General features: G+C 45.4%; 1 protein-coding gene across 1 annotated transcript in view; it reads left to right on the forward strand.

The window, feature by feature from the left end:
* AOX1 (aldehyde oxidase 1) overlaps window positions 1-24,481 on the forward strand; it is a 153,648-nt gene extending 129,167 nt beyond the window's left edge. The window contains exons 29-35 of the mRNA XM_038749208.1: window positions 927-1,001; window positions 1,469-1,521; window positions 5,128-5,242; window positions 7,268-7,333; window positions 14,058-14,243; window positions 21,264-21,431; window positions 24,204-24,481. Coding sequence (XP_038605136.1) covers window positions 927-1,001; window positions 1,469-1,521; window positions 5,128-5,242; window positions 7,268-7,333; window positions 14,058-14,243; window positions 21,264-21,431; window positions 24,204-24,257 — 717 coding nt within the window. The 3' untranslated portion in view covers window positions 24,258-24,481. The remainder of the gene's footprint in view (window positions 1-926; window positions 1,002-1,468; window positions 1,522-5,127; window positions 5,243-7,267; window positions 7,334-14,057; window positions 14,244-21,263; window positions 21,432-24,203) is intronic.
* Window positions 24,482-27,692: the final 3,211 nt, after the last annotated feature.

A 27,692-nucleotide genomic window follows, 5' to 3' on the forward strand; every position in this document is an offset into this window, starting at 1 on the left:
TTCATTTCTCTGGGCCTCAGTTACCTCATCTGGAAATTGGGGGTGGGGGTGGTACCGGGACTGTGTTCATTCATTCAATCGTATTTATTGAGCGCTTACTGTGTGCAGAGCACTGGACTAAGCGCTTGGAAAGTACAATTCGGCAACAGATAGAGACGGTCCCTACGCAACAACGGGCTCACAGTCTGGAAGGGGGAGACAGACAACAAAACAAAACCAATAGACAGGCGTCTATCAGGCCCACTGTTGGGTAGGGACTGTCTCTATATGTTGCCAACTTGTACTTCCCAAGTGCTTAGTACAGTGCTCTGCACACAGTAAGCGCTCAATAAATACGATTGAATGAATGAATGAATGAATACCGTCAAAATAATAATAATAATAATAATGATGGTTTTTGTTAAGTGCTTACTATGTGCAAATCACTGTTCTAAGCACTTGGGGAATACAGGGTGATCAGGTTGTCCCACGTGGGGCTCACAGTCTTAATCCCCATTTTACAGATGAGGGAACTGAGGCACAGAGAAGTGACTTCTAGACTCTGAGCCCACTGTTGGGTAGGGACCGTCTCTATATGTTGACAACTTGTACTTCCCAAGCGCTTAGTACAGTGCTCTGCAAACAGTAAGCACTCAATAAATATGATTGATTGATTGATTGATTGAAGTGACTTGCCCAAAGTCACACAGCTGACAATTGGCGGGGCCGGGATTCGAACCCATGACCTCTGACTCCCAAGACCGGGCTCTTTCCACTGAGCCACGCTGCTTCTCTCAACGTATAAAATACAATTATACGCGTCCTACCCGATTTGCTCGTGTCCACTCCACCGCTCATGGGGCCTGGCATGTAGTAAGCGCTTAACAAACACCATCGTTATTGCTGTTTTTGTTTCCTTCGCTGCCTGGAATCCCGACCGTCTTCAGAACGCCTGTCAGATCCTCATGGCCAGGCTGGAGCCCATCATCCAGGAAAATCCCAACGGGAAGTGGGAAGAGTGGGTGAGTTCCGCTTTTGCCGTCGTCGGCCCGGTCGTCAGGCCTCACTGTCTGGGAAGTTGGATGGTTCAGAGCGAGTGGCATCCAGTTTTGGGGCCTCAGTTGCTCCCCACCTACCTCCTGCCCCCCTAAATCCCGATGCTGTGGGACAACCGGGCCCCATCAGGCCAGAAATCCCCTCTGGAAGTCCGTGTCGGGCTCTCCCTGGAGCCTGGGGCCGTAGCAGTAGGAGGGATCCAGGCCAGACTCACAGTCCGGAGGTTTACTCCGGTCGGTGGGCCCTTACCACTGGGCCCAACCCCGATCCGATCTTCCCACGCGAGCCTCGACGCCGCCGGATGGTGGGAAGTTAACGGGAATTTCTCCGGGCTGCCGTCTCCTGGTTCTTCCCAGTCTCCTAAATCCCGGAATAGTATTTAGGATGATATGCATTTCTATTCTCTATCTCAAATATTTATTTCCTTTTCCAGGCTCAGAAAGCTATACAGGAGTCCATCAGCCTTTCAGCTACTGGATATTTCAAGTAAATAAAACAATTTTTTTTCCGGCTTCTAGACTGTGAGCCCACTGTTGGGTGGGGACCGTCTCTAGATGTTGCCAACTTGGACTTCCCAAGCGCTTAGTACAGTGCTCTGCACACAGTAAGCGCTCAATAAATACGATTGAATCAATGAATGAATGAATGAATGACCTGAGGCCAGTCACCTGACCTCTTTGGGTCTCCTTTCATTCAGTCGTATTTATTCAATCAATCAATCAATGGTATTTATTGAGCGCTTACTGTATGCAGAGCACTGTACTAAGCACTTCCCTCCCAACAGCACCTGTATATATGTTTGTACAGATCTATTAATCTATTTTACTTGTACATATTTACTATTCTATTTTGTTGATGATGTGCATTTAGCTTTAATTCGATTTGTTTAATTCTATTTCATTCAATCGTATTTATTGAGCGCTTACTGTGTGCAGAGCACTGTACTGAGTGCTTACCTCCCCACAGCTCCTGTATATATGTTTGTACAGATCTATTACTCTATTTTACTTGTACATATTTACTCTTCTATCTTGTTGATGATGTGCATTTAGCTTTAATTCTATTTGTTTAATTCTATTTAATTCTAATTCTATTTCATTCAATCGCATTTATTGAGTGCTTACTCTGTACTAAGCACTCCTTCCCCACAGCACCTGTATATATATTTGTACCGATCTATTACTCTATTTTACTTGTACACGTTTACTATTCCATCTTGTTGATGATGTGCATTTAGCTTCAATTCTATTTGTTTAATTCTATTTAATTCTAATTCTATTTCATTCAATCGCATTTATTGAGTGCTTACTGTGTACTAAGCACTTCCCTCCCCACAGCACCTGTATATATGTTTGTACAGGTCTATTACTCTATTTTACTTGTACATATTTACTATCCTATCTTGTTGATGATGTGCATTTAGATTTAATTCTATTTGTTTAATTCTATTTAATTCTAATTCCATTTCATTCAATCGCATTTATTGAGTGCTTACTGTGTGCAGAGCACTGTACTAAGCGCTTCCCTCCCCACAGCATCTGTATATATGCTTGTACAGATCTATTACTCTATTTTACTTGTTCATATTTACTATTCTGTTTTGTTGATGATCATCAATCGCATTTATTGAGCGCTTACTATGTGCAGAGCACTGTACTAAGCACTGTGATGATGATGTGCATTTAGCTTTAATTCTATTTGTCCTGACGACTTGACGCCTGTCCATATGTTTTGTTTTGTTGTCCGTCTCCCCCTTCTAGACTGTGAGCCCGTTATTGGGTAGGGACCGTCTCTAGATGTTGCCAACTTGGACTTCCCAAGCGCTCAGTACAGTGCTCTGCACACAGTAAGCGCTCAATAAATACGACTGAATGAACGAATGAGGCTCCCAGTCCTATTCCCATTTTACGGATGAGGCACAGAGAAGTGAAGGGACTGGCCCCGGGTCACGCAGCAGATGTGTGGCGGAGCCGGGATTAGAACCCATGACCTTCTGATTCCCAGACCTGTGTCCTATCAGCTTAGAGTCTAGAGCGGGGAGACTGATATCCCTAAAAATAAATAAATTGCAGTGATGGAAGTAAGAGGTGTGGGGCTGGGAGAGGGGACGAATAAAGAGCCCGGGCTTTGGAGTCAGAGGTCATGGGTTCAAATCCCGGCTCCGCCAATTGTCAGCTGGGTGACTTTGGGCAAGTCACTTCACTTCTCCGTGCCTCAGTTCCCTCATCTGGAAAATGGGGATGAAGACTGTGAGCCCCCCGTGAGAAAACCTGATCACCTTGTAACTTCCCCAGTGCTTAGAACAGTGCTTTGCACATAGTAAGCGCTTAATAAAAGCCATCATTATTATTATTATTATTATTCTCTGTGCCTCAGTTACTTGCCCAAAGTCACCCAGCTGACAAGTGGCAGAGCCGGGATTAGAACCCACAACCTCCAACTCTTTCTTGCCCGGGCTCTTGCTACTAAGCCACGCTGCTTCTCCATAATAATAATAACTGTGCTACATGTTGAGCGCTTACTATGTGCCGAGCACCGTTCTAAGCGCTGGGGTAGACGCAAGTTAATCAGGTTGGACACTTTATAGCTTTAATTCTATTTGTTCTGACGACTTGACACCTGTCCACATGTTTTGTTTTATTGTCTGTCTCCCCCTTCTAGACTGTGAGCCCATTATTGGGTAGGGACCGTCTCTAGATGTTGCCAACTTGGACTTCCCAAGCGCTTAGTCCAGTGCTCTGTACACAGTAAGCGCTCAATAAATATGATTGATTGATTGATTGATTGATTGTCCGTCTCCCCCTTCTAGACTGTGAGCCCGTTGTTGAGTAGGGACCATCTCTAGATGTGGCCGACTTCTACTTCCCAAGTGCTTAGTACGGTGCTCTGCACACAGTAAGCGCTCAATAAAGACGACTGAATGGATGAATGAATGAACAGTGCCCAGCACTTAGAACAGTGCGGTGCACATAGTAAGCGCTTAATAAATGCCATCATTATTATTATTCTCTGGGCCTCATTTCCGTCATCTGTAAAATGGGGATGAAGACTGTGAGCTCCACGGGGGACAACCTGATCACCTTGTATCTCCCCCAGCACTTAGAACAGTGCTTGGGACATAGTAAGCGCTTAACAAATGCCATCATTACTATTATGTAAGCACTAGAGATGAATGGAAGGGGCCAGTAAAAGGGAAATTCCCTTCTAGACTGTGAGCCCACTGTTGGGTAGGGACCGTCTCTATTTGTTGCCAATTTGGACTTCCTAAGCGCTTAGTACAGTGCTCTGCACACAGTAAGTGCTCAATAAATACGATTGAATGAATGAATGAATGAATGAATGAATGAATGAAATGGGATTATCCAGATCCTTTTGGAGAATTTAAAGACAAATTCCAGTGAGGAGATTTTTCCTCACGCCCTTTCCAGCGACTATTAATGATGGCATTTATTAAGCGCTTACTATGTGCAAAGCACTGTTCTGTTGCCAACTTGTGCTTCCCAAGCGCCTAGTACAGTGCTCTGCACACAGTAAGTGCTCAATAAATATGATTGATTGATTGGGGAGGGTACAAGGTGATCAAGTTGTCCCACGTGGGGCTCCCGGTCTTAATCCCCATTTTCCAGATGAATTCACTGAGGCCCAGAGAAGTGAAGTGACTTGCCCAAAGCCCCACAGCTGACAAGTGGCGGAGCCAGGATTTGAACCCATGACCTCTGACTCCAAAGCCCGGGCTCTTTCCCCTGAGCCACACTGCATCTCGACTATTCCCAGGAAGGGTGTGGATGGACATATTTATTACTCTATTTATTTTACTTGTACATATCTATTCTATTTATTTTATTTTGTTAGTATGTTTGGTTTTGTTCTCTGTCTCCCCCTTTTAGACTGTGAGCCCACTGTTGGGTAGGGACTGTCTCTATATGTTGCCAATTTGTACTTCCCAAGCGCTTAGTACAGTGCTCTGCACACAATAAGCGCTCAATAAATATGATTGATTGATTGGTCGACAAGAGGCCAGACTGTGAGTCAGGGAAGATTTCTTCTGGGGTGGAAAAAATGGATACAAAGGGGCTTTCTGTCTCTCCTCAGGGGCTACCAGACAAACCTGGACTGGGAAAAGGTGGAAGGAAATGCATTTCCTTACTACGTCTATGGAGCAGCCGCCTCGGAGGTGGAAATCGACTGTCTGACTGGAGCCCATAAGGTGAATAAAAAAGAGTCCCGACTTTTCCAGTTACCACCGTCACAGCAGCTCAGATTTCTTTTTTTTTTAATCGTTCAATCATATCTATTGAGCGTTTACTGAGTGCACTGAACTAAGCGCTTGGGAAAATACGATATAACAATAAACCGACGCATTCCCGGCCCACAACGAGCTTACAGATTTGTTCATTCGTTCCATCGTATTTACTGAGCGCTTACTGTGCGCAAAGCACTGTACTACGGGCTTGGGAAGTACATGTGTATATGTATGTATATATGTTTGTATGTATTTATTACTCTATTTTATTTGTACATATTTATTCTATTCATTTTATTTTGTTAATTTGTTTTGTTCTCTGTCTCCCCCTTCTAGACTGTGAGCCCGCTGTTGGGTAGGGACTGGCTCTATATGTTGCCAACTTGGACTTCCCAAGCGCTTAGTATGGTGCCCTGCACACAGTAAGCGCTCAATAAATACGATTGAATGAATGAATACAAGTTGGTGACATATAGAGACGGGAAGTACAAGTTTATATGTATGTATATATGTTTGTACATATTTATTACTCTATTTTATTTGTACATATTTATTCTATTTATTTTATTTTGTTAATTTGTTTTGTTTTGTTGTCTGTCTCCCCCTTCTAGACTGTGAGTCCACTGTTGGGGAGGGACCGTCTCTCTAGATTGCCAACTTGTACTTCCCAAGCGCTTAGTACAGTGCTCTGCACACAGTAAGCGCTCAATAAATACAGTTGAATGAATGAATACAAGTTGGTGACATATAGAGACGGGAAGTACAAGTGTATATGTATGTATATATGTTTGTACGTATTTGTTACTCTATTTTATTTGTACATATTTATTCTATTTATTTTATTTTGTTAATATTTTTGTTGTCCGTCTCGCCCTTCTAGACTATGAGCCCGCTATTGGGTAGGGACCCTCTCTCGATGTTGCCAACTTGTACTTCCCAAGCGCTTAGTACAGTGCTCTGCACACAGTAACCACTCAATAAATACGATTGAATGAATGAATACAAGTTGGTGACATATAAAGACAGTCCCTACCCAACAACGGGCTCACAGTCTAGAAGAGGGGGGAGACGGACAACAAAACAAAACATGTGGACAGGTGTCAAAATCATTAGAATAAATAGAATTATAGCTAGATGCACATCATTAACAAAATAAATAGAATAGTAAATCTGTACAAGTCAAATAAATAGAGTAATAAATCTGTTCAAGCATATATACAGGTGCTGTGAGGAGGGGAAGGAGGTAGGGTTGGGGGATGGGGAGGAGGAGACTTTTACACTTTTAATCCCCATTTTCCCGATGAGGGAACTGAGGCCCAGAGAATAATAATAATAATAATAATAATAATGATGGCACTTATTAAGCGCTTACTATGTGCAAAGCACTGTTCTAAGCACTGGGGAGGTTACAAGGTGATCAGGTTGTCCCACGGGGAGCTCACAGTCTTCATCCCCATTTTACAGATGAGGGAACTGAGGCACAGAGAAATTAAGTGACTTGCCCAGAGTCCCCCAGCTAAACTGTGAGCCCACTGTTGGGTAGGGACCGTCTCTATATGTTGCCAACTTGTACTTCCCAAGCGCTTAGCACAGTGCTCTGCACATAGTAAGCGCTCAATAAATACGATTGATTGATTGATTGACAATTGGCGGAGCCGGGATTTGAACCCGTAACCTCTGACCCCAAAGCCTGGGTTCTTTCCACTGAGCCACGCCGAGTGACTTGCCCAAGGTCACACAGCAGACAAGTGGAGGAGTCAGGATTAGAACCCGCATCCTCTGATTCCCAAGCCCTCGCTCTTTCCACTAGGCCACGCTGCTTATAGCCACCCCCCTGCCCAGTGCTTGGCACGTAGTGAGCGCCTAAGAAATGCCATCATCATTCTTATCAGCTCTTCAGAATCCTTCTTTTCTTTGTAAACGGTAAGTTGATTATTGATTATTATTGATTATTGATTATTAATAATCCTTTTGATTATTTCGGAACAGACTCTCAGGACCGACGTCTTCATCGATGCCGCCTTCAGCATCAACCCAGCGATTGACGCCGGCCAGGTACGTGACAATCCTGGAAGTCTGTGATTGTGGGGTCTTCAACAGTGCTCCTTGACGGTAATTCTTTCGGTGACTCGTTTTACCCAATTCCCAGGTGTTAGAGATGGGGGAGACTCCCCCAGCCCCCTCTTTAGTGTCCCACCCAAGACAGAGAGCCCCTTGGCAAAGTCATCCTCATCCCATGAATGCACCGATGACCGGCACATAATAATAATAATAATTATTATTATGGTATTTAAGTGCCTACTAGGTACCAGGCACTGATGATGATGATGATGATGATGATGGCATTTATTAAGCGCTTACTATGTACCACGCACTGTTCCAAGCACTGGGGTAGATACAGGGTAATCAGGTTGTCCCACGTGGGTCTCACACTTTTAATCCCCATTTTACAGATGAGGGAACTGAGGCCCAGAGAATAATAATAATAATAATAATAATAATGGCATTTATTAAGCGCTTACTATGTGCCAAGCACTGTTCTAAGCGCTGGGCAGGTTACAAGGCGATCAGGTTGTCCCACGGGGGGCTCACAGTCTTCATCCCCGTTTTCCAGATGAGGGAACTGAGGCCCAGAGAAGTGAAGTGACTTGCCCAAAGTCACGCAGCTGACCATTGGCGGGGCCGGGATTTGAACCCGTGACCTCTGACTCCAAAGCCCGGGCTCTTTCCACTGAGCCACGCTGCTAAGCACTGAGGTAGATACAAGTAAATCGGGTTGGACACAGTCCATGTCCCTCGTGGGGCTCGTAGTCTCAATCCCCATTTTACAGGTGAGGAAACTGAGGCACGGAGAATAATAAAAATGATGATGGTATTTGTTAAGCGCTTACTATGTGCCAAGCACTGTTCTAAGCGCTGGGGTAGAAACAAGGCAATTAAGTTGTCCCACCTGGGGCTCACAGTCTTCGTCCCCATTTTCCAGATGAGGTAACCGAGGCACGGAGAAGTGAAGCGACTTGCCCAAAGTCCCACAAGTGGCGGAGCGGGATTAGAACCCATGACCTCTGATTCCCAAGCCCGGGTCTTTCCACTAAACCATGCTGCTTCTACTAATAATGGTATTTGTTAAGCGCTTACTATGTGCCAAGCACTGTTCTAAGCGCTGGGGTAGAAGCAAGGCAATTAAGTTGTCCCACCTGGGGCTCACAGTCTTCATCCCCATTTTCCAGATGAGGTAACCGAGGCACGGAGAAGTGCGGCGACTTGCCCAAAGTCCCACAAGTGGCGGAGCCGGGATTAGAACCCATGACCTCTGATTCCCAAGCCCGGGCTCTTTCCACTAAACCACGCTGCTTCTACTAATAAGGGTATTTGTTAAGCGCTTACTATGTGCCCAGCACTGTTCTAAGCGCTGGGGTAGAAACAAGACAATTAAGTTGTCCCACCTGAGGCTCACAATAAATACGATTGATTGATTGATCCCCATTTTCCAGATGAGGTAACCGAGGCACAGAGAAGTGAAGCGACTTGCCCAAAGTCCCACAAGTGGTGGAGCCGGGATTAGAACCCATGACCTCTGACTCCCAAGCCCGGGCTCTTTCCACTAAACCACACTGCTTCTGCTAATAATGGTATTTGTTAAGCGCTTACTATGTGCCCAGCACTGTTCTAAGCGCTGGGGTAGAAACAAGGCAATTTAAGTTGTCCCACCTGGGGCTCACAGTCTTCATCCCCATTTTCCAGATGAGGTAACCGAGGCACGGAGAAGTGCGGCGACTTGCCCAAAGTCCCACAAGTGGCGGAGCCGGGATTAGAACCCATGACCTCTGGCTCCCAAGCCCAGGCTCTTTCCACTAAACCATGCTGCTTCTACTAATAATGGTATTTGTTAAGCGCTTACTATGTGCCCAGCACTGTTCTAAGCGCTGGGGTAGAAACAAGGCAATTAAGTTGTCCCACCTGGGGCTCACAGTCTTCATCCCCATTTTCCAGATGAGGTAACCGAGGCACGGAGAAGTGAAGCGACTTGCCCAAAGTCCCACAAGTGGTGGAGCTGGGATTAGAACCCATGACCTCTGATTCCCAAGCCCGGGCTCTTTCCACAAAACCACGCTGCTTCTACTAATAAGGGTATTTGTTAAGCGCTTACTATGTGCCCAGCACTGTTCTAAGCGCTGGGGTAGAAACAAGACAATTAAGTTGTCCCACCTGAGGCTCACAATAAATACGATTGATTGATTGATTGATCCCCATTTTCCAGGTGAGGTAACCGAGGCACGGAGAAGTGAGGCGACTTGCCCAAAGTCCCACAAGTGGCGGAGTCAGGATTAGAACCCATGACCTCTGACTCCCAAGCCCGGGCTCTTTCCACTAAACCACGCTGCTTCTGCTAATAATGGTATTTGTTAAGCGCTTACTATGTGCCCAGCCCTGTTCTGAGCACTGGGGTAGAAACAAGGCAATTAAGTTGTCCCACCTGGGGTTCACAGTCTTCATCCCCATTTTCCAGATGAGATAACCGAGGCACGGAGAAGTGAAGCGACTTGCCCAAAGTCCCACAAGTGGCGGAGCCGGGATTAGAACCCATGACCTCTGATTCCCAAGCCCGGGCTCTAAACCACGCTGCTTCTACTAATAAGGGTATTTGTTAAGCGCTTACTATGTGCCCAGCACTGTTCTAAGCGCTGGGGTAGAAACAAGACAATTAAGTTGTCCCACCTGAGGCTCACAATAAATATGATTGATTGATTGATTGATCCCCATTTTCCAGATGAGGTAACTGAGGCACAGAGAAGTGAAGCGACTTGCCCAAAGTCTCACAAGTGGCGGAGCCGGGATTAGAACCCATGACCTCTGGCTCCCAAGCCCGGGCTCTTTCCACTAAACCACGCTGCTTCTGCTAATAAGGGTATTTGTTAAGCGCTTACTATGTGCCCAGCACTGTTCTAAGCGCTGGGGTAGAAACAAGGCAATTAAGTTGTCCCACCTGGGGCTCACAGTCTTCATCCCCATTCTCCAGATGAGGTAACGGAGGCACGGAGAAGTGAAGCGACTTGCCCAAAGTCCCACAAGTGGCGGAGCCGGGATTAGAACCCATGACCTCTGACTTCCAAGCCTGGGCTCTTCCACTAAACCACGCTGCTTCTGCTAATAAGGGTATTTGTTAAGCGCTTACTACGTGCCAAGCACTGTTCTAAGCGCTGGGGTAGAAACAAGGCAATTAAGTTGTCCCACCTGGGGCTCACAGTCTTCATCCCCATTTTCCAGATGAGGTAACCGAGGCACAGAGAAGTGAGGCGACTTGCCCAAAGTCCCACAAGTGGTGGAGCTGGGATTAGAACCCATGACCTCTGATTCCCAAGCCCGGGCTCTTTCCACTAAACCACGCTGCTTCTGCTAATAAGGGTATTTGTTAAGCGCTTACTATGTGCCCAGCACTGTTCTAAGCGCTGGGGTAGGGACAAGGTAATCAGGTGGAGAAGTGAAATGACTTACCCAAGGTCACACAGCAGGCAAGCGGCAGAGCTGGGATCATTCGCTGGGACACCCCAACCCCGAGGTTCTGCTTGCAGGGAAGCACTGCTTTCATTCAGTCAGCCAGTGGTATTTATTGAGCGCTTACTGTGTGCAGAGCACTGTACTAAGCGCTTGGGAAGTATAGTTCAAGCAGAGCAATGCTCCATTCTGGTCTGACTGTTGCCGTTGTCTCCCATTCTTCGGCCCCGAGGCTGCCTTGCTTATGGAATTCCAATATTTTCTCAGTCAGTCGTATTTACTGAGCGCTTACCGTGTGCAGAGCACTGTACTAAGCGCTTGGGAAGGACAGTTCAAGCACAGCAATGCTCCATTCTGGTCTGACTGTAGCAGTTGTCGCCCATTCTGTAAGGAATTCCAACATTTTCTTTCATCCATTACTCCTGCCCATTGTAATAATAATAATAATAATAATAATAAAAATAAAATAATAATAATGGCATTTATTAAGCGCCTACTATGTGCAAAGCACTGTAGAGAAGCAGCATGGCGTAGCAGACAGAGCCCGGGCCTGAGAGTCGGAAGGTCATGGGTTCTAATTCCGGCTCCGCCACTTGTCTGGTATATGTGGCCTCGAGCAAGTCACGTCGCTTATGCTGCCAACTTGGACTTCCCGAGCGCTTAGTACAGTGCTCTGCACACAGTAGGCGCTCAATCAATACGACTGATTGATTGATTGATTCTGTGGGCCTCGGTGATCTCATCTGTAAAAATGGAGTGAGACGTTTGAGCCCCGGGTGGAACAGAAATGATGTCCAACCCGATTGGTCATGGGTTCAAATCCCGGCTCCGCCAATTGTCAGCTGTGTGACTTTGGGCAAGTCACTTCATTCATTCAATCGTATTTATTGAATGAATTCAATCAATTTATTGAATGAATTCAATAAATTTACTGAATTTATTGAATTCAATAAATACGATTGAATGAATGAATGAATATTGAGTGCTTACTGTGTGCAGAGCACTGTACTAAGCGCTTGGGAAGTCCAAGTTGGCAATATCTAGAGACGGTCCCTACCCAACAGCGGGTTCACAGTCTAGAAGGGGGAGACGAACAACAAAACAAAACATATTAACAAAATAAAATAAATAGAATAAATATGTACAAGTAAAATAGAGTAATAAATATGTACAAACATATATACATATATACAGGTGATGATATACATATATACATATATACTTCACTTCTCTGTGCCTCAGTTACCTCATCTGTAAAATGGGGATCAAGACTGTGAGCCCCCCGTGGGACTACCTGATCACCTTGTAACCTCCCCAGCGCTTAGAACAGTGCTTTGCACATAATAAGCACTTAATAAATACCATTATTATTATTATTATTCTAATCCCGGCTCTGCCACTTGTCAGCTGGGTGACCTTGGGCAAGTCACGTCACTTCTCTGGGCCTCAGTTACGTCATCTGGAAAATGGGGATGAAGACTGTGAGCCCCCCGGGGGACAACCTGATCACCTTGTAACCTCCCCAGAGCTTAGAACAGTGCTTTGCACATAGTAAGCGCTTAATAAATACTATTATTATTATTATTATTCTAATCCTGGCTCTGCCACTTGTCAGCTGGGTGACCTTGGGCAAGTCACCTCACTTTTCTGGGCCTCGTGGGACAACCTGATGACCTTTTATCTACCACAGCGCTTAGAACAGTGCTTTGCACATAGTAAGCGCTTAATAAATACCATTATTATTATTATTATTCTAATCCTGGCTCCGCCACTTGTCAGCTGGGTGACGTTGGGCAAGTCACTTCATTTCTCTGGGCCTCAGTTCCCTCATCTGGAAAATGGGGATGAAGACTGTGAGCCCCCCGTGGGACAACCTGATCACCTTGTATCTCTTCTAGACTGTGAGCCCACTGTTGGGTAGGGACCGTCTCTATATGTTGCCAACTTGTACTTCCCAAGCGCTTAGTACAGTGCTCTGCACACAGTAAGCACTCAATAAATACGATTGATTGATTGATTGATTACCCCAGCGCTTAGAACAGTGCTTGGCACATTGTAAGCGCTCAGCTCAGTTGGGAGAGCATCAGACTGAAGATCTAAACGTGCCTGGTTCGATCCCGCATTTTGGCATACGGTGTCTTTTTTTTTTTGAGAAGCAGCGTGGCTCAGTGGAAAGAGCCCGGGCTTGGAGTCAGAGGTCATGGGTTCGAATCCCACCTTCCCCACTCATCAGCTGTGTGACTCTGGGCAAGTCACTTCACTTTTCTGGGCCTCAGTTATCTCATCTGTAAAATGGGGATCAAGACTGTAAACCTCCCCCCCATGGGATTACCTGATCACCTTGTATCCCCCCCAGCGCTTAGAACAGCGCATCGCACATAGTAAGTTCATTCATTCATTCATTCAATCGTATTTATGGAGCGCTTACTGTGTGCAGAGCACTGTACTAAGCGCTTGGGAGGTACAAGTTGGCAACATATAGAGAGGGTCCTTACCCAACAATGGGCTCACAGTCTAGATGGGGGAGACAGACAACAAAACAAAACATGTGGACAGGTGTCAAAATCATCATCATCATCATCATCAATCGTATTTATTGAGCGCTTACTAAGAACGCATGAATTATAGCTATGTGCACATAATGAACAAAATAAATAGAATAGTAAATATGTACAAGTAAAATAAATAGAGTGATAAAGTGATGAGTGATAGAGTGATTAAGTGATAAGTACTTAACAAATGCCATCATTATTATTATTAACAAATACCATCATCATTATCATTATGTGTGACCTTGGGCGAGTCACTTAACTTCTCTGAGCCTCAGTTCCCTCATCTGTAGAATGGGGATTAAGACTGTGAGCCCCCCGTGGGAAAGCCTGATCACCTTGTATCACCTGATCACTAAGCGCTTAGTCCAGTGCTCTGCACACAGTAAGGGCTCAATAAATACGATTGATTGATTGATTGATTGTATGCCCCCCAGGGCTTAGAACAGTGCTTGGCATGTAGTAAGCGCTTAGCAAATGCCATCATCATCATCATCACAGCAAGCACTTCATAAATACCATCGATCGATTGAGCTAGCAGACGAGATTCCCGCTGAAATTTTAGACTGTGAGCCCACCGTTGGGTAGGGACTGTCTCTATATGCTGCCAACTTGGACTTTCCAAGCGCTTAGTACAGTGCTCTGCACACAGTAAGCGCTCAATAAATGCGATTGATGATGATGATGACTGTACTGAACGGAAAATCTCTAGATCTTGTGCTTTTGTGTCCCAGGTGGAAGGGGCGTTCATCCAAGGTCAGGGACTATACACATCGGAGGAGCTGAAATACTCTCCCGAAGGCGTCCTGCTCACTCGGGGCCCCGAAGATTATAAAATCCCGAATATTCCTGAGATCCCGGAGAAGTTCTACGTTTCCCTGTTGAAGTCCCGAAACCCGATAGCGATCTACTCATCCAAGGTGAGCGGCCTGGGCGGTTAATTAATAATAATAATAATAATAATGATATCATCATCATCATCAATCGTATTTATTGAGCGCTTACTGTGTGCGGAGCACTGTACTAAGCGCTTGGGAAGTCCCAAGTTGGCAACACATAGAGACAGTCATCATCATCATCATCATCATCAATCGTATTTATTGAACGCTTACTATGTGCAGAGCACTGTACTAAGCGCTTGGGAAGTACAAATTGGCAACATACAGAGACAGTCCCTACCCAACAGTGGGCTCACAGTCTAAAAGGGGGAGACAGAGAACGAAACCAAACGTACTAACAAAATAAAATAAATAGAATAGATATGTACAAGTAAAATAAATAAATAAATAAATAGAGTAATAAATATGTACAAGTAAAATAAATAAATAGAGTAATAAATATGTACAAACATATATACATATATACAGGTGCTGTGGGAAGGGAAGGAGGTAAGATGGGGGGTGGAGAGGGGGAATTTATTAAGCGCTTACTATGTGCAAAGCACTGTTCTAAGCGCTGGGGAGGTTACATGGTGATCAGGTTGTCCCACGGGGGGCTCACAGTCTTCATCCCCATTTTACAGATGAGGGAACTGAGGCTCTCTGTGCTTATTAGAAGTGAAGTGACTCGCCCAAAGTTACACAGCTGGCAATTGGCAGAGCCGGGATTTGAACCCATGACCTCTGACTCCAAAGCCCGGGCTCTTTCCACTGAGTCACCCTGCTTCTCTAGTCCAGTCCTCTGCACACAGTGAGCGCTCAATAAATATGATTGATTGATTGATTACACATTGCAATAGAATCTATTATTTTTGATTGGTGAATTTTAATTTGCTCAGTTGCTTGCCGTACGTCCTTACTGTGCTCTGTGCCTGTCCTTCCGTACTTTGAGGCTGCACCAGGGACCATGGGTTAATTGATTTCTTGTAATTGCTAGTTGTTCAGTGTTCAGTACACAGTAATCTCGTGATAAATGTCAGCGATAAAAATGATTATCTTCTCTCCTTTCTGTCTCTGCTCCGAACACAATGAGCATGCAATAAATACGACTGATTGACAATGATAAAATGAAAAATATCAGAGACCATTACTTAGTCCAGTGCTCTGCACACAGTAAGCGCTCGGTAAATTCTCAATCAATCAATCAATCGTATTTTTTGAGCGCTTACTATGTGCAGAGCACTGTACTAATCAATCAATCAATCAATCCATTGTATTTATTGAACGCTTACTGTGTGCAGAGCACTGGACTAATCAATCAATCAATCAATCGTATTTTTTGAGCACTTACTGTGCACAGAGCACTGGACTAAGCGCTTGGGAAGTCCAAGTTGGCAACATATAGAGACCGTCCCTACCCAACAGTGGGCTCACAGTCTAAAAGGGGGAGACAGAGAACAAAACCAAACATATTAACAAAATAAAATAAATAGAATAGACATGTACAAGTAAAATAAATAAATAAATAGAGTAATAAATATGTACAAACATATAGACATATATACAGGTGTAACCCCCCGACGTATCCCGATGATGTTGCCGAATTCTACTTTCCAAGCGCTTAGTACAGTACTCCGCACACAGTAAGCGCTCAATAAATACGATCGAATGAATGAACTCCTCTGTTGGGCGCCTGTTTGCCCATTTCTGAGGGAGGGAAAAGGGAGGAATAAATGGCAGCAAAATGACTGTATTCCCCCAGGAACTAACCGGAGATCATTCAGAGTCAGAAACAATCTTTTTGACTTTGGGGAAAGCGGCAGGGCTTGAAAGTCAAAAGGTCCCGGGTTCGAATCCCGGCTCCGCCGCTTGTCTGCTGTGTGACCTTGGACAAGTCACTTCACTGCTCTGGGCCTCAGTTCCCTCATCTGGAAAATGGGGGTGAAGACTGGGAGCCCCCTGTGGGACAGGAACTGTGTCCAACCCGATCTGTTTGTGTCTTAATAATAATAATGGTATTTGTTGAGCGCTTACTATGTGCCAAGCACTGTTCAGTAGAGAAGCAGCGTGGCTCAGTGGAAAGAGCCCGGGCTTTGGAGTCAGAGGTCATGGGTTCAAATCCCGGCTCCGCCACTTGTCAGCTGGGTGACTTTGGGCAAGTCACTTCACTTCTCTGGGCCTCAGTTCCCTCATCTGGAAAATGGGGATGAAGACTGTGAGCCCCCCGTGGGACAACCTGATCACCTTGTAACCTCCCCAGCGCTTAGAACAGTGCTTTGCGCATAGTAAGCGCTTAACAAATGCCATCATCATCATCATCATAGTAGCGTGGCTTAGTGGAAAGAGCCCGGGCTTGGGAGTCATAGGTCATGGGTTCGAATCCCTGCTCTGCCTCTTGTCAGCTGTGTGACTTTGGGCAAGTCACTTTCATTCATTCATTCATTCAATCATATTTATTGAGCGCTTACTGTGTGCAGAGCCCTGTACTAAGCGCTTGGAAAGTCCAAGTTGGCAACATATAGAGATGGTCCCTACCCGACAGTGGGCTCACAGTCTAGAAGACTTCACTTGTGCTTGTACTTGTACTTCCCAAGCGCTTAGTACAGTGCTCTGCACACAGTAAGCACTCAATAAATACGATTGATTGATTGATTGATTGATTGATTCACTTCTCTGGGCCTCAGTTCCCTCATCTGTCAAATGGGGATGAAGACTGTGAGCCCCACGTGGGACACCCTGTTAACCTTGTATCTCCCCCAGCGCTTAGAACAGTGCTCGGCACATAGTAAGCGCTTAACAAAAACCATCATTATTATTATTATTATTATAGTAAGCGTTTCACAAGTACCACAATTTTTATTATTATTATTATTATTATTATTATTATTATTATTATTCCTTTCCCTAGTCGGGTGAACCTCTTCTGTGGCCAGAGCTCTCTACTTAGTGCCTAATTCATTCATTCATTCATTCAATTATATTTATTGAGCGCTTACTGTGTGCAGAGCACTGGACTAAGCGCTTGGGAAGTACAAGTCGGCAACATCTAGAGACGGTCCCTACCCAACAGCGGGCTCACAGTCTAGAAGGGGGAGACAGACGACAAAACAAAACATGTGAACAGGTGTCAAGTCATACTTATTGAGCACTTACTAGACTGCACTAGACTCCTAGACTGTGAGCCCGCTGTTGGGTAGGGACCGTCTCTGTGTGTTGCCGACTTGTACTTCCCAAGCGCTTAGTACAGTGCTCTGCACACAGTAAGAGCTCAATTAATACGATTGATTGATTGATTACTATGTGCAAAGCACTGTACTAAGCGCTTGGGAGAGACCAGTATAACCAAATTGGCAGACAGCTTCCCTGCCCAGAATGAGCTTACAATCAAGAGAAGCAGCGTGGCTCAGTGGAAAGAGCACGGACTTTGGATTCAGAAGCCATGGGTTCAAATCCCGGCTCCACCAATTGCCAGCTGTGGGACTTTGGGCAAGTCACTTCACTTCTCTGGGCCTCAGTTCCCTCATCTGTAAAATGGGGATGAAAGAATGTGAGACCCCACCTCCATGGGACAACCTGATCACTTTGTAACCTCCCCAGCGCTTAGAACAGTGCTTTGCACATAGTAAGCGCTTAATAAATGCCATCATAATTATTATTATTTATTAGAGGGGGAGACAGACATCACTACGATGAGTTCCCTTATGTGGAAAATGGGGATTAAGAGTGTGAGCCTTACGTGGGACAGGGGCTGTGTCCAACCTGATTAACTTGTATCTACTCCAGCGCTTAGTACAGTGCCTGGCATATAGCAAATGCCCAACAAATACCATAAAAAAATTTTAAAGACAGTCTTTGTAACATATTTGTAACACAACATTTGTAACATATAATTTATCAGAGAAGCAACGTGGCTCAATGGAATGAGCCCGGGCTTGGGAGTCAGAGGTCATGGGTTCAAATCCTGGCTCCACCACTTGTCAGCTGTGGGACGTTGGGGAAGTCACTTCACTACTCTGGGCCTCAGTGACCTCATCTGTAAAATGGGGATGAAGACCGTGAGCCCCACGTGGGACAATCTGATCACCTTGTATCCCCCTCCAGTGCTTAGAACAGTGCTTTGCACGTAGTAAGCGCTTAACAAATGCCATCATTATTATTTTATTAAGTATATAAGTGCTGTGATATTGGGGTAAATAGGAAAGGTCCAGTTAATCAATCAATCAATCGTATTTATTGAGCACTTACTGTGTGCAGAGCACTGTACTAAGCGCTTGGGAAGTCCAAGTTGGCAACATATAGAGACAGTCCCGACCCAACAGTGGGCTCACAGTCTAGAAGAAGAGATCTCAGATTCATTCAACTCAGTCGTATTTAATTCATTCATTCAATCGTATTTATTGAGCGCTTACTGTGTGCAGAGCACTGGACTAAGCGCTTGGGAAGTACAAGTTGGATTTAATGAGCACTTCCTGCATGTAGCGCACTGTACTAAGCACTTGGGAGAGTCCAATAGAACAATAAGCAGACAGATTCCCTGCGTGTAGCAAGTTTACAGTCTAGAAGGATCCAAGTGCATGGTTCCAGCGCTCAGAACAGTGCTTGGCACACAGTAAGCACTTAACAAATACCATCATTAATAATAATAATAATAATAATGGCATTTGTTAAGCGCTTACTATGTGCAAAGCACTGTTCTAAGCGCTGGAGGCGATACAAGGTGATCAGGTTGTCCCACATGGGGCTCACAATCTTAATCCCCATTTTACAGATGGGGTCACTGAGGCTTAGAGAAGTGAAGTGACTTGCCCAAGATCACCCAGCAGACATGTGGCAGAGCCGGGATTATTATTATTATTATATACAGAGAAGCAGCGTGGCTCGGTAGAAAGAGCCCGGGCTTTGGAGTCAGAGGTCATGGGTTTGAATCCCGGCTCCACCACAAGTCTGCTGTGTGACCTTGGGCAAGTTACTTCTCTTCTCTGAGCCTCAGTTCCCTCATCTGTAAAAATGGGGATTAAGACTGTGAGCCCCACGTGGGACAACTTGATCACATTGTATCCCCCCCCAGCGCTTAGGACAGTGCTTTGCACATAGAAAGCACTTAACAAATGCCATTATTATTATTATTATTATTATTATTATTAAAGTTGCTAAGGACGATTGACGCGATGCCCCAGCCAGGGAGGGTGGAGATTAGTCAGGGAGGGTTTCCAGGTGGAGGGGGCTTTTTAAGCAGGTTTTGAAGTTGGGGAGAGAGCTGTTTGCTTCCGCCTCGTCGGCTGTGTGACCTTGGGTAAGTCACTTCACTTCTCTGAGCCTCAGTTCCCTCATCTATAAAAATGGGGATTAAGACTGTGAGCCCCACGTGGGACAACTTGATCACATTGTTTCCCCCCCTCAACGCTTAGAACAGTGCTTTGCACATAGTAAGCGCTTAACAAATGCCATCATCATTATTATTATTATAAGTTGCTAAGGACGATTGACGTGATGCCCCGGCCAGGGAGGGTGGAGATTAGTCAGGGAGGGCTTCCAGGTGGAGGGGGCTTTTTAGGCAGGTTTTGAAGTTGGGGAGAGAGCTGTTTGCTTCCGCCTCGTCGGCTGTGTGACCTTGGGTAAGTCACTTCAATTCTCTGGGCCTCGGTTCCCTCATCTGTAAAATGGGGATGAAGACTGGGAGCCTTCACTCTGGGCTTCAAGGTTGTCCATCCATCCCCTCGCCCCCTCCTATCTCACCTCCCTTCTGTCCTTCTCCAGCCCAGCCCGCAGATTTCTCCTCCTCCCCATCCCCGCCGGGCCCTACCTCCTTCCCCTCCCCACAGCCCCTGTATATATGTTTGTACCGATTTATCACTCTATTTATTTTACTTGTACAGATTTACCATTCTCTTTATTTTGTTAATGGTGTGCATCTAGCCATAATTCCATTTATCCTGACAGTTTTGACACCTGTCTCCATGCTTTGTTTTGTCGTCTGTCTCCCCCTTCTAGACTGTGAGCCCGTCGTTGGGTAAGGACCATCTCTCTATGTTGCCAACTTGTCCTTCCCAAGCGCTTAGTCCAGTGCTCTGCACACGGTAAGCGCTCGATAAATACGATTGGATGAGTGAATGAATGGTCATCTCTGTTGCCGACGTCCTTCCGAAGCGCTTAGTCCAGTGCTCTGCACACAGGAAGCGCTCAATAAATACGACTGGATGAGTGAATGAATGACCGTCTCTGTTGCCAACTTGTCCTTCCCAAGCGCTAAGTCCAGTGCTCTGCACACAGTAAGCGCTCAATAAATACAACTGGATGAGTGAATGAATGACAACCTAATAATAATGGAATTTATTAGGCACTTACTATGTGCAAAGCACTGTTCTAAGCGCTGGGGAGGTTACAAGGTGATCAGGTTGTCCCACGGGGGGCTCACAGTCTTCATCCCCATTTTACAGACGAGGTAACAGAGGCACAGAGTGACTTGCCCAAAGTCACACAGCTGACAATTGGCGGAGCCGGGATTTGAACCCATGTCCTCTGACTCCAAAGCCCGGGCTCCTTCCACTGAGCCACGCTGCTTCTAATGCTGTTACTTCTAATGCTTCTAACCTGATGAACCTTCTTACCTGTATATATGGATATATGTTTGTACGTATTTATTACTCTATGTATTTATTTTATTTGTCCATATTTATTCTATTTATTTTATTTTGTTAATATGGTTTGTGTGTTCTCTGTCTCCCCCTTCTAGACTGTGAGCCCACTGTTGGGTAGGGACTGTCTCTAGATGTTGCCGACTTGGACTTCCCAAGCGCTTAGTCCAGTGCTCTGCACACAGTAAGCGCTCCGTAAATACGATCGAATGAATGATGATGACCTTGTATCCCCCCCAGCGCTCAGAAGAGCGCTGGCATGTAGTAAGCGCCTAACAAATGCCATCATCAATGTCTTCCCACTGTTGGGTACGGACTGTCTCTGTATGTTGCCAGCTTGTACTTCCCAAGTGCTTAGTCCAGTGCTCTGCACACAGTAAGCGCTCAATAAATACGATTGATTGATCGATTCCCCCGTCTCCCGCAGGGCCTGGGCGAAGCCGGGATGTTCATGGGCTCCTCCGTGTTCTTCGCCATATCGGATGCCGTGGCGGCCGCCCGCCAGGAGAGAGGACTGACTTCGGCCTTCACCCTCAGCAGCCCGGCCACCCCCGAGCTGATCCGGATGACCTGCGCAGATCGCTTCACCAACATGGTAGGCCTCCTAGACTGGAAACTCCTCGTGGGCAGGGACTGCATCTGTCCGTGAACACTGCTTTGCATTCATTCATTCATTCAATCGCATTTATTTCATTCCTTTTCATTCATTTAATTGTATTTATTGAGCACTTACTGTGTGCAGAGCACTGTACTGAGCGCTTGGGAGAGGACAATATAACAATATATAACGATATAACATTCCCTGTCCACAATAATAATAATAATGATGGCATTTGTTAAGCGCTTACTATGTGCAGAATGCTGTACTGAGCGCCTGGGAGTGTAGACTATAATGGACACATTCCCTGCCCACAACAAGTTTACAGTCTAGGAGGGAAGATGGACATTAACGGAAATAAATAAAGGGCAGCTATTCCTTCCTTCCTTCCTTCCTTCCTTCCTTCCTTCCTTCCTTCCTTCCTTCCTTCCTTCCTTCCTTCCTTCCTTCCTTCCTTCCTTCCTTCCTTCCTTCCTCCCTCCCTCCCTCCCTCCCTCCCTCCCTCCCTCCCTCCCTCCCTCCCTCCCTCCCTCCCTTCCTTCCTTCCTTCCTTCCTTCCTTCCTTCCTTCCTTCCTTCCTTCCTTCCTTCCTTCCTTCCTTCCTTCCTTCCTTCCTTCCCTCCTTCCCTCCTTCCCTTCCCTTCCCTTCCCTTCCCTTCCCTTCCCTTCCCTTCCCTTCCCTCCCTCCCTTCCTTCCCTTCCTTCCCTCCCTTCCTTCCTTCTTTCCTTCCTTCCTTCCTTCATTCGATCGTATTTATTGAGCACTTACTATGTGCAGAGCACCGGACTAAGCACTTGGGAGCTACAAGTCGGCAACCTATAGAGATGGTCTCGACCCAACGACGGGCTCACAGTCTAGAAGGGGGAGACAGACAACAAAACAAAACCTGGGGACAGGTGTCAAGTATTCAGAGCAAATAGAAATAAAGCTAGATTCATCCATTCATTCATTCATTCAATCGAATTTATTGAGCACTTACCGTGTGCAGAGCACTGGACTAAGCGCTTGGGAACTACAAGTCGGCAACATCTAGAGACGGTCCCTACCCTACAGTGGGCTCACAGTCTAGAAGGGGGAGACAGACAAAAAAACAAAACCTGGGGACAGGTGTCAAGTCGTCAGAACAAATAGAAATAAAGTTAGATTCATCTGTTCATTCATTCATTCAATCGTATTTATTGAGCGCTTTCTGTGTGCAGAGCACTGGACTAAGCGCTTGGGAAGTCCAAGTTGGCAACATCTAGAAACGGTCCCTACCCAACAGTGGGCTCACAGTCTAGAAGGGGGAGACAGAGAACAAAACCAAACATATTAACAAAATAAAATAAATAGAATAAATATGTACAAATAAAATAAATAAATAAATAGAGTAAGAAATACGTACAAACATATATACATATATAGAGGTACTATACATATATATGCATATATATATTATATACATATATATATATATATATATATACAGGTATAGATGCACCACATTAACAAAATAAATCAAATAGTAAATATGTACAAGTAAAATAAATAGAGTAATGAATCCCCAGCCTGGGCTCTTTCCATTAAGCCACGCTGCTTCTCAAGCCCTGCACACACCTGCATTACAGTCTAGAAGCAGCGTGGCTCAGTGGAAAGAGCCCGGGCTTGGGAGTCAGAGGTCATGGGTTCAAATCCCGGCCCCGCCACTTAGCTGTGTGACCTTGGGCAAGCCACTTAACTTCTCCGGGCCTCAGTTCCCTGCTCTGTAAAATGGGGATGAAGACTGTGAGCCCCACGTGGGACAACCTTGGTCACCTTGTACCCCCCCCCAGTGCTTAGAACAGTGCTTGGCATGGAGTAAGTGCTTAACAAATACCACCATTATTATTATTATTATAGAAGTGGGGGGAGAGGCATCAGAACAAGTAAACAGGCATCAATACCATCAATATAAATAGAATTATAGATATATACACATCATTAATATCAATCAATCAATCAATCGTATTTATTGAGCGCTTACTGTGTGCAGAGCACTGGACTAAGCGCTTGGGAAGTGCAAGTTGGCAACATATAGAGACAGTCATCATCGTCATCATCAATCGTATTTATTGAGCGCTTACTGTGTGCAGAGCACTGTACTAAGCGCTTGGGAAGTACAAGTTGGCAACATATAGAGACAGTCCCTACCCAACAGTGGGCTCACAGTCTAAAATAAATGGAATTATAAATCTGGGCATATATAAACAAGTGCTGTGGGGAGGGGAAGGAGGAGGAGAGGAAAAAGGGGGCTGAGTGTGGGAAGGCCTCCTGGAGGAGGTGAGTTTTCAGGAGGGTTTTGAAGGGGGGAAGAGAGCTAGTTTGGCGGATGTGAGGAGGGAGGCCATTCCGGGCCAGGGGAAGGACGTGGGCCGGGGGTCGATGGCGGGACTGGCGAGAAGGAGGCCCGGGGAGGAGGTGTGCGGTGGCAGAGGAGCAGAGGGTGCGGGCTGCGATGGAGAAATCAATCAATCAATCAATCGTATTTATTGAGCGCTTACTATGTGCAGAGCACTGTACTAAGTGCTTAGGGAGGTGAGGGAGGAGGAGGCGAGGTGATGGACAGCCTGGAAGCCGAGAGTGAGGAGTTTTTGCTTGATACAAAGGTGGACAGGCAACCATGGGAGATATGGGACTAACACTCCCAGATTCCCAGACCAATTCCACCAATGCCCATGATCGATCGCGTGAAGCGGAATAGCCACATAAACGATAATGGTATATATATATATTTTTTTTTTTTCTTGCAGATTCCAAGAGAGGACCCTAACTCCTTCAAGCCGTGGTCCATCCCCGTGTCCTAATATCACCGAGGTGTTCTCTAAAATGCGGGGTCGGGGCAGCGATTCCGCAGGAGTCCCAAATCAATTTGTAGCCCCTTGGCGTTGAAACCTCAACCAAGGGGCTCAGCTTCCTTTCGTGGTGCTTTGCGATTTAGGTTTGCTCACGCTTGCAGGTGGAAGTGCGGCTTTTAGAGAAGCGTCCGGGGCTGAATTTCCCAGCCAAGAGGCGGCTAATTGGCGGTTGTGTGTCCTTTTACATAAAAAAATTAAAAAGAGAATAATGGAATTTGCCACTTCACCCCAATTGGCAGGACAACAGGAAGGCTCCCAATGCCCTGAGATGACCCTTTATCTATGCACCTCTGTGCATAGATAATAGTAATAATTGTATGTGTTCATCATCATCATCATCAATCGTATTTATTGAGCGCTTACTGTGTGCAGAGGACTGTACTAAGCGCTTGGGAAGTACAAGTTGGAAACATATAGAGACAGTCCCTACCCAACAGTGGGCTCACAGTCTAAAAGTGTGTTAAGCACTTACTATGTGCCAAGCATTGTTCTAAGCACTGGGGGAGATACAAGGTGATTAGGTGGTCCCACGTGGGGCTCACAGTCTTCATCCCCATTTTACGGATGAGGGAACTGAGGCCCAGAGAAGTGAAGTGACTTGCCCAAAGTCACACAGCTGATAAGTGGTGGAGCCGGGATTAGAACCCACGACCTTTGACTCCCAAGCCCGGGATCTTGCCACTAAACCACACTGCTTCTCCCATACCTACTATTTAATAATAATAATAACAATAATAATGACATTTGTTAAGTGCTTACTATGTGCAAAGCACTGTTCTAAGCGCTGGGGAGGTTACAAGGTGATCAGGTTGTCCCACAGGGGGCTTACAGTCTTAATCCCCATTTTACAGATGAGGTAACTGAGGCACAGAGTAGTTAAGTGACTTGCCCAAAGTTACACAGGTGACCAGTGGCAGAGTCAGGATTAGAACCCACAACCTCTGACTCCCAAACCAGTATAATACTGGAATGGTCCATTGTGCATCTTCTGTCCAGCCCACTGGACTTGGAGCAGTTGAAGGGAATGGACGAGCATGTTTCTTTCATTAATTCATTCATGCATTCATGAATGACAAGTGGTGGAGCCAGAATTTGAACCCATGACCTCTGACTCCAAAGCCTGGGCTCTGTCCGCTGAGCCACGCTGCTTCTCTAGCCACGCTACTTCTCTTTAATTTAAGCATTTAAGCATTTAAGTTAATTTAAGCATTTAGTCAACTACTTATCTATCAATGGCATTTAATGAGGGCTCACTGTGGGCAGAGCACTATACTAAGCGCTTGGCTGAGTCCAGCACACAGTAAGCGCTCAATAAATGCCATTCATTCATTCAATTCATTCAATCATATTTATTGAGCGCTTACTGTGCGCAGAGCCCTGTACTAAGCGCTTGGGAAGTCCAAGTTGGCAACGTATAGAGATGGTCCCTACCCAACAGCGGGCTCACAGTCTAGAAGGGGGAGACAGAGAACAAGACATATTAACAAAATAAAATAAATAGAATAAATATATACAAATAAAATAGAGTAATAATGGTATAAATAGATTGAAGAGCAAAAACACCATTACAATTTTCTTTTTTAAAAAACTAGGAAAAATTAATAAATAAGTGCTACTTGTGGGCAGGAAACAAGTCTCCCAACTCTTGTACTGTAATAATAATAATGATGATGATGGCATTTGTTAAGCACTTACTATGTGCCAAGCACTGTTCTAAACACCGGGGAGGTTACAAGGTGATCAGGTTGTCCCACGTGGGGCTCCCAGTCTTAATCCCCATTTTACAGATGAGGGAACTGAGGCCCAGAGAAGTGACTTGCCCAAAGTCACACAGCTGACAAGTGGCAGAGCCGGGATTTGAACCCATGACCTCTGACTCTCAAGCCTGGGCTCTTTCCATTGAGCCACACTGCTACGCTCCCAAGCCCGTTGTTGGGTAGGGACTGTCTCTCTCTGTTGCCAAACGGTACTTTCCAAGCGCTTAGTCCAGTGCTGTGCACACAGTAAGCGCTCAATAAATACGATTGAATGAATGAATTTAATACCGTGCTCTGTACTGAGTAAGCACTCAACAAATTCCATTGATCGATTGGAGAGCAAAATCACCCTTACAATTTTTTTTTTTAAGTAGGAAAATAAATCAATAAATAAGTGCTCTTTGTGGGCAGAGAACTCTTGTTCATTTATTCATTCATTCATTCATTCATTCAAGCGTATTTATTGAGCACTTACTGTGTGCAGAGCAACATGAGAAGCAGCGTGGCTCAGTGGAAAGAGCCCGGGCTTTGGAGTCTGAGGTCATGGGTTCAAATCCCTGCTCCCCCAATTGCCAGCTGTGTGACTTTAGGCAAGTCACTTCATTCTCTGTGCCTCAGTTACCTCGTCTGTAAAATGGGGATTAAGGCTGTGAGCCCCACATGGGACAACCTCATCACCTTGTAACCTCCCAGTGCTTAGAACAGTGCTTTGCACATAATAAGCTCTTAATAAATGCCATCATTATTATTGTTATTCATTCAGTCGTGTTTATTGAGCATTTACCGTGCGCAAAGCACTGAACTAAGCGCTTGGGAGAATACAGTAGAGCAACCAACAGATGCATTCCCTGCCCACAAGGAGCTTACAGTCTAGAGGGGGAGACTGAAATTAAGAGAAATAAATAAATAAAATCAATCAATCAATCGTATTTATTGAGCACTTACTGTGTGCAGAGCACTGTGCTAAGCACTTGGGAAGTCCAAGTTGTCAACATATAGAGACGGTCCCTACCCAACAGTGGGCTCACAGTCTAGAAGGGGGAGACAGAGAACAAAACCAAACATATTAACAAAATAAAATAAATAGAATAGATATGTACAAGTTAAATAAATAGAGTAATATACAAGTAAAATAAATAAATAGAGTAATAAATAGAGTAATAGAATAAAATAAAAAGAAATAAATAGGGGAAGCAGCATGGTGTAGTGACTAGACCACAGGCCTGAGAGTCAGAAGGTCATGGGTTCTAATCCTGGCTCTGCCACTTGTCTGCTGTTTGGCCTTCAGCATGTCACTTGACTTCTCTGTGCCTCAGTTACTTCATCTGTAAAATGGGGATTGAGATTGTCAGCCTCTGTGGGACAGAGACTGCGTCCAACCGGATTTGCTTGTAGCCACCCCAGCGCTTAGTACGGTACCTGGTACAGCGTAAGCGCTTAAATACCAGAATAATTATTATCATTATTATTAAATAAATGGCGGACGTGGGTTCTAATCCTGGCTCCACCACTTGTCTGCTGGGTGACCTTGGGCAAGTCACTTCCCTTCTCTGGGCCTCAGTTCCCTCCTCTGTAAAATGGGGTTGAAAACTGCCCCACGTGGGGCAACCAGTGCTTAGAACAGTGC

The sequence above is a fragment of the Tachyglossus aculeatus genome, chromosome 7, assembly GCF_015852505.1.
Source record: "Tachyglossus aculeatus isolate mTacAcu1 chromosome 7, mTacAcu1.pri, whole genome shotgun sequence".
Lineage (NCBI taxonomy): Eukaryota > Metazoa > Chordata > Mammalia > Monotremata > Tachyglossidae > Tachyglossus > Tachyglossus aculeatus.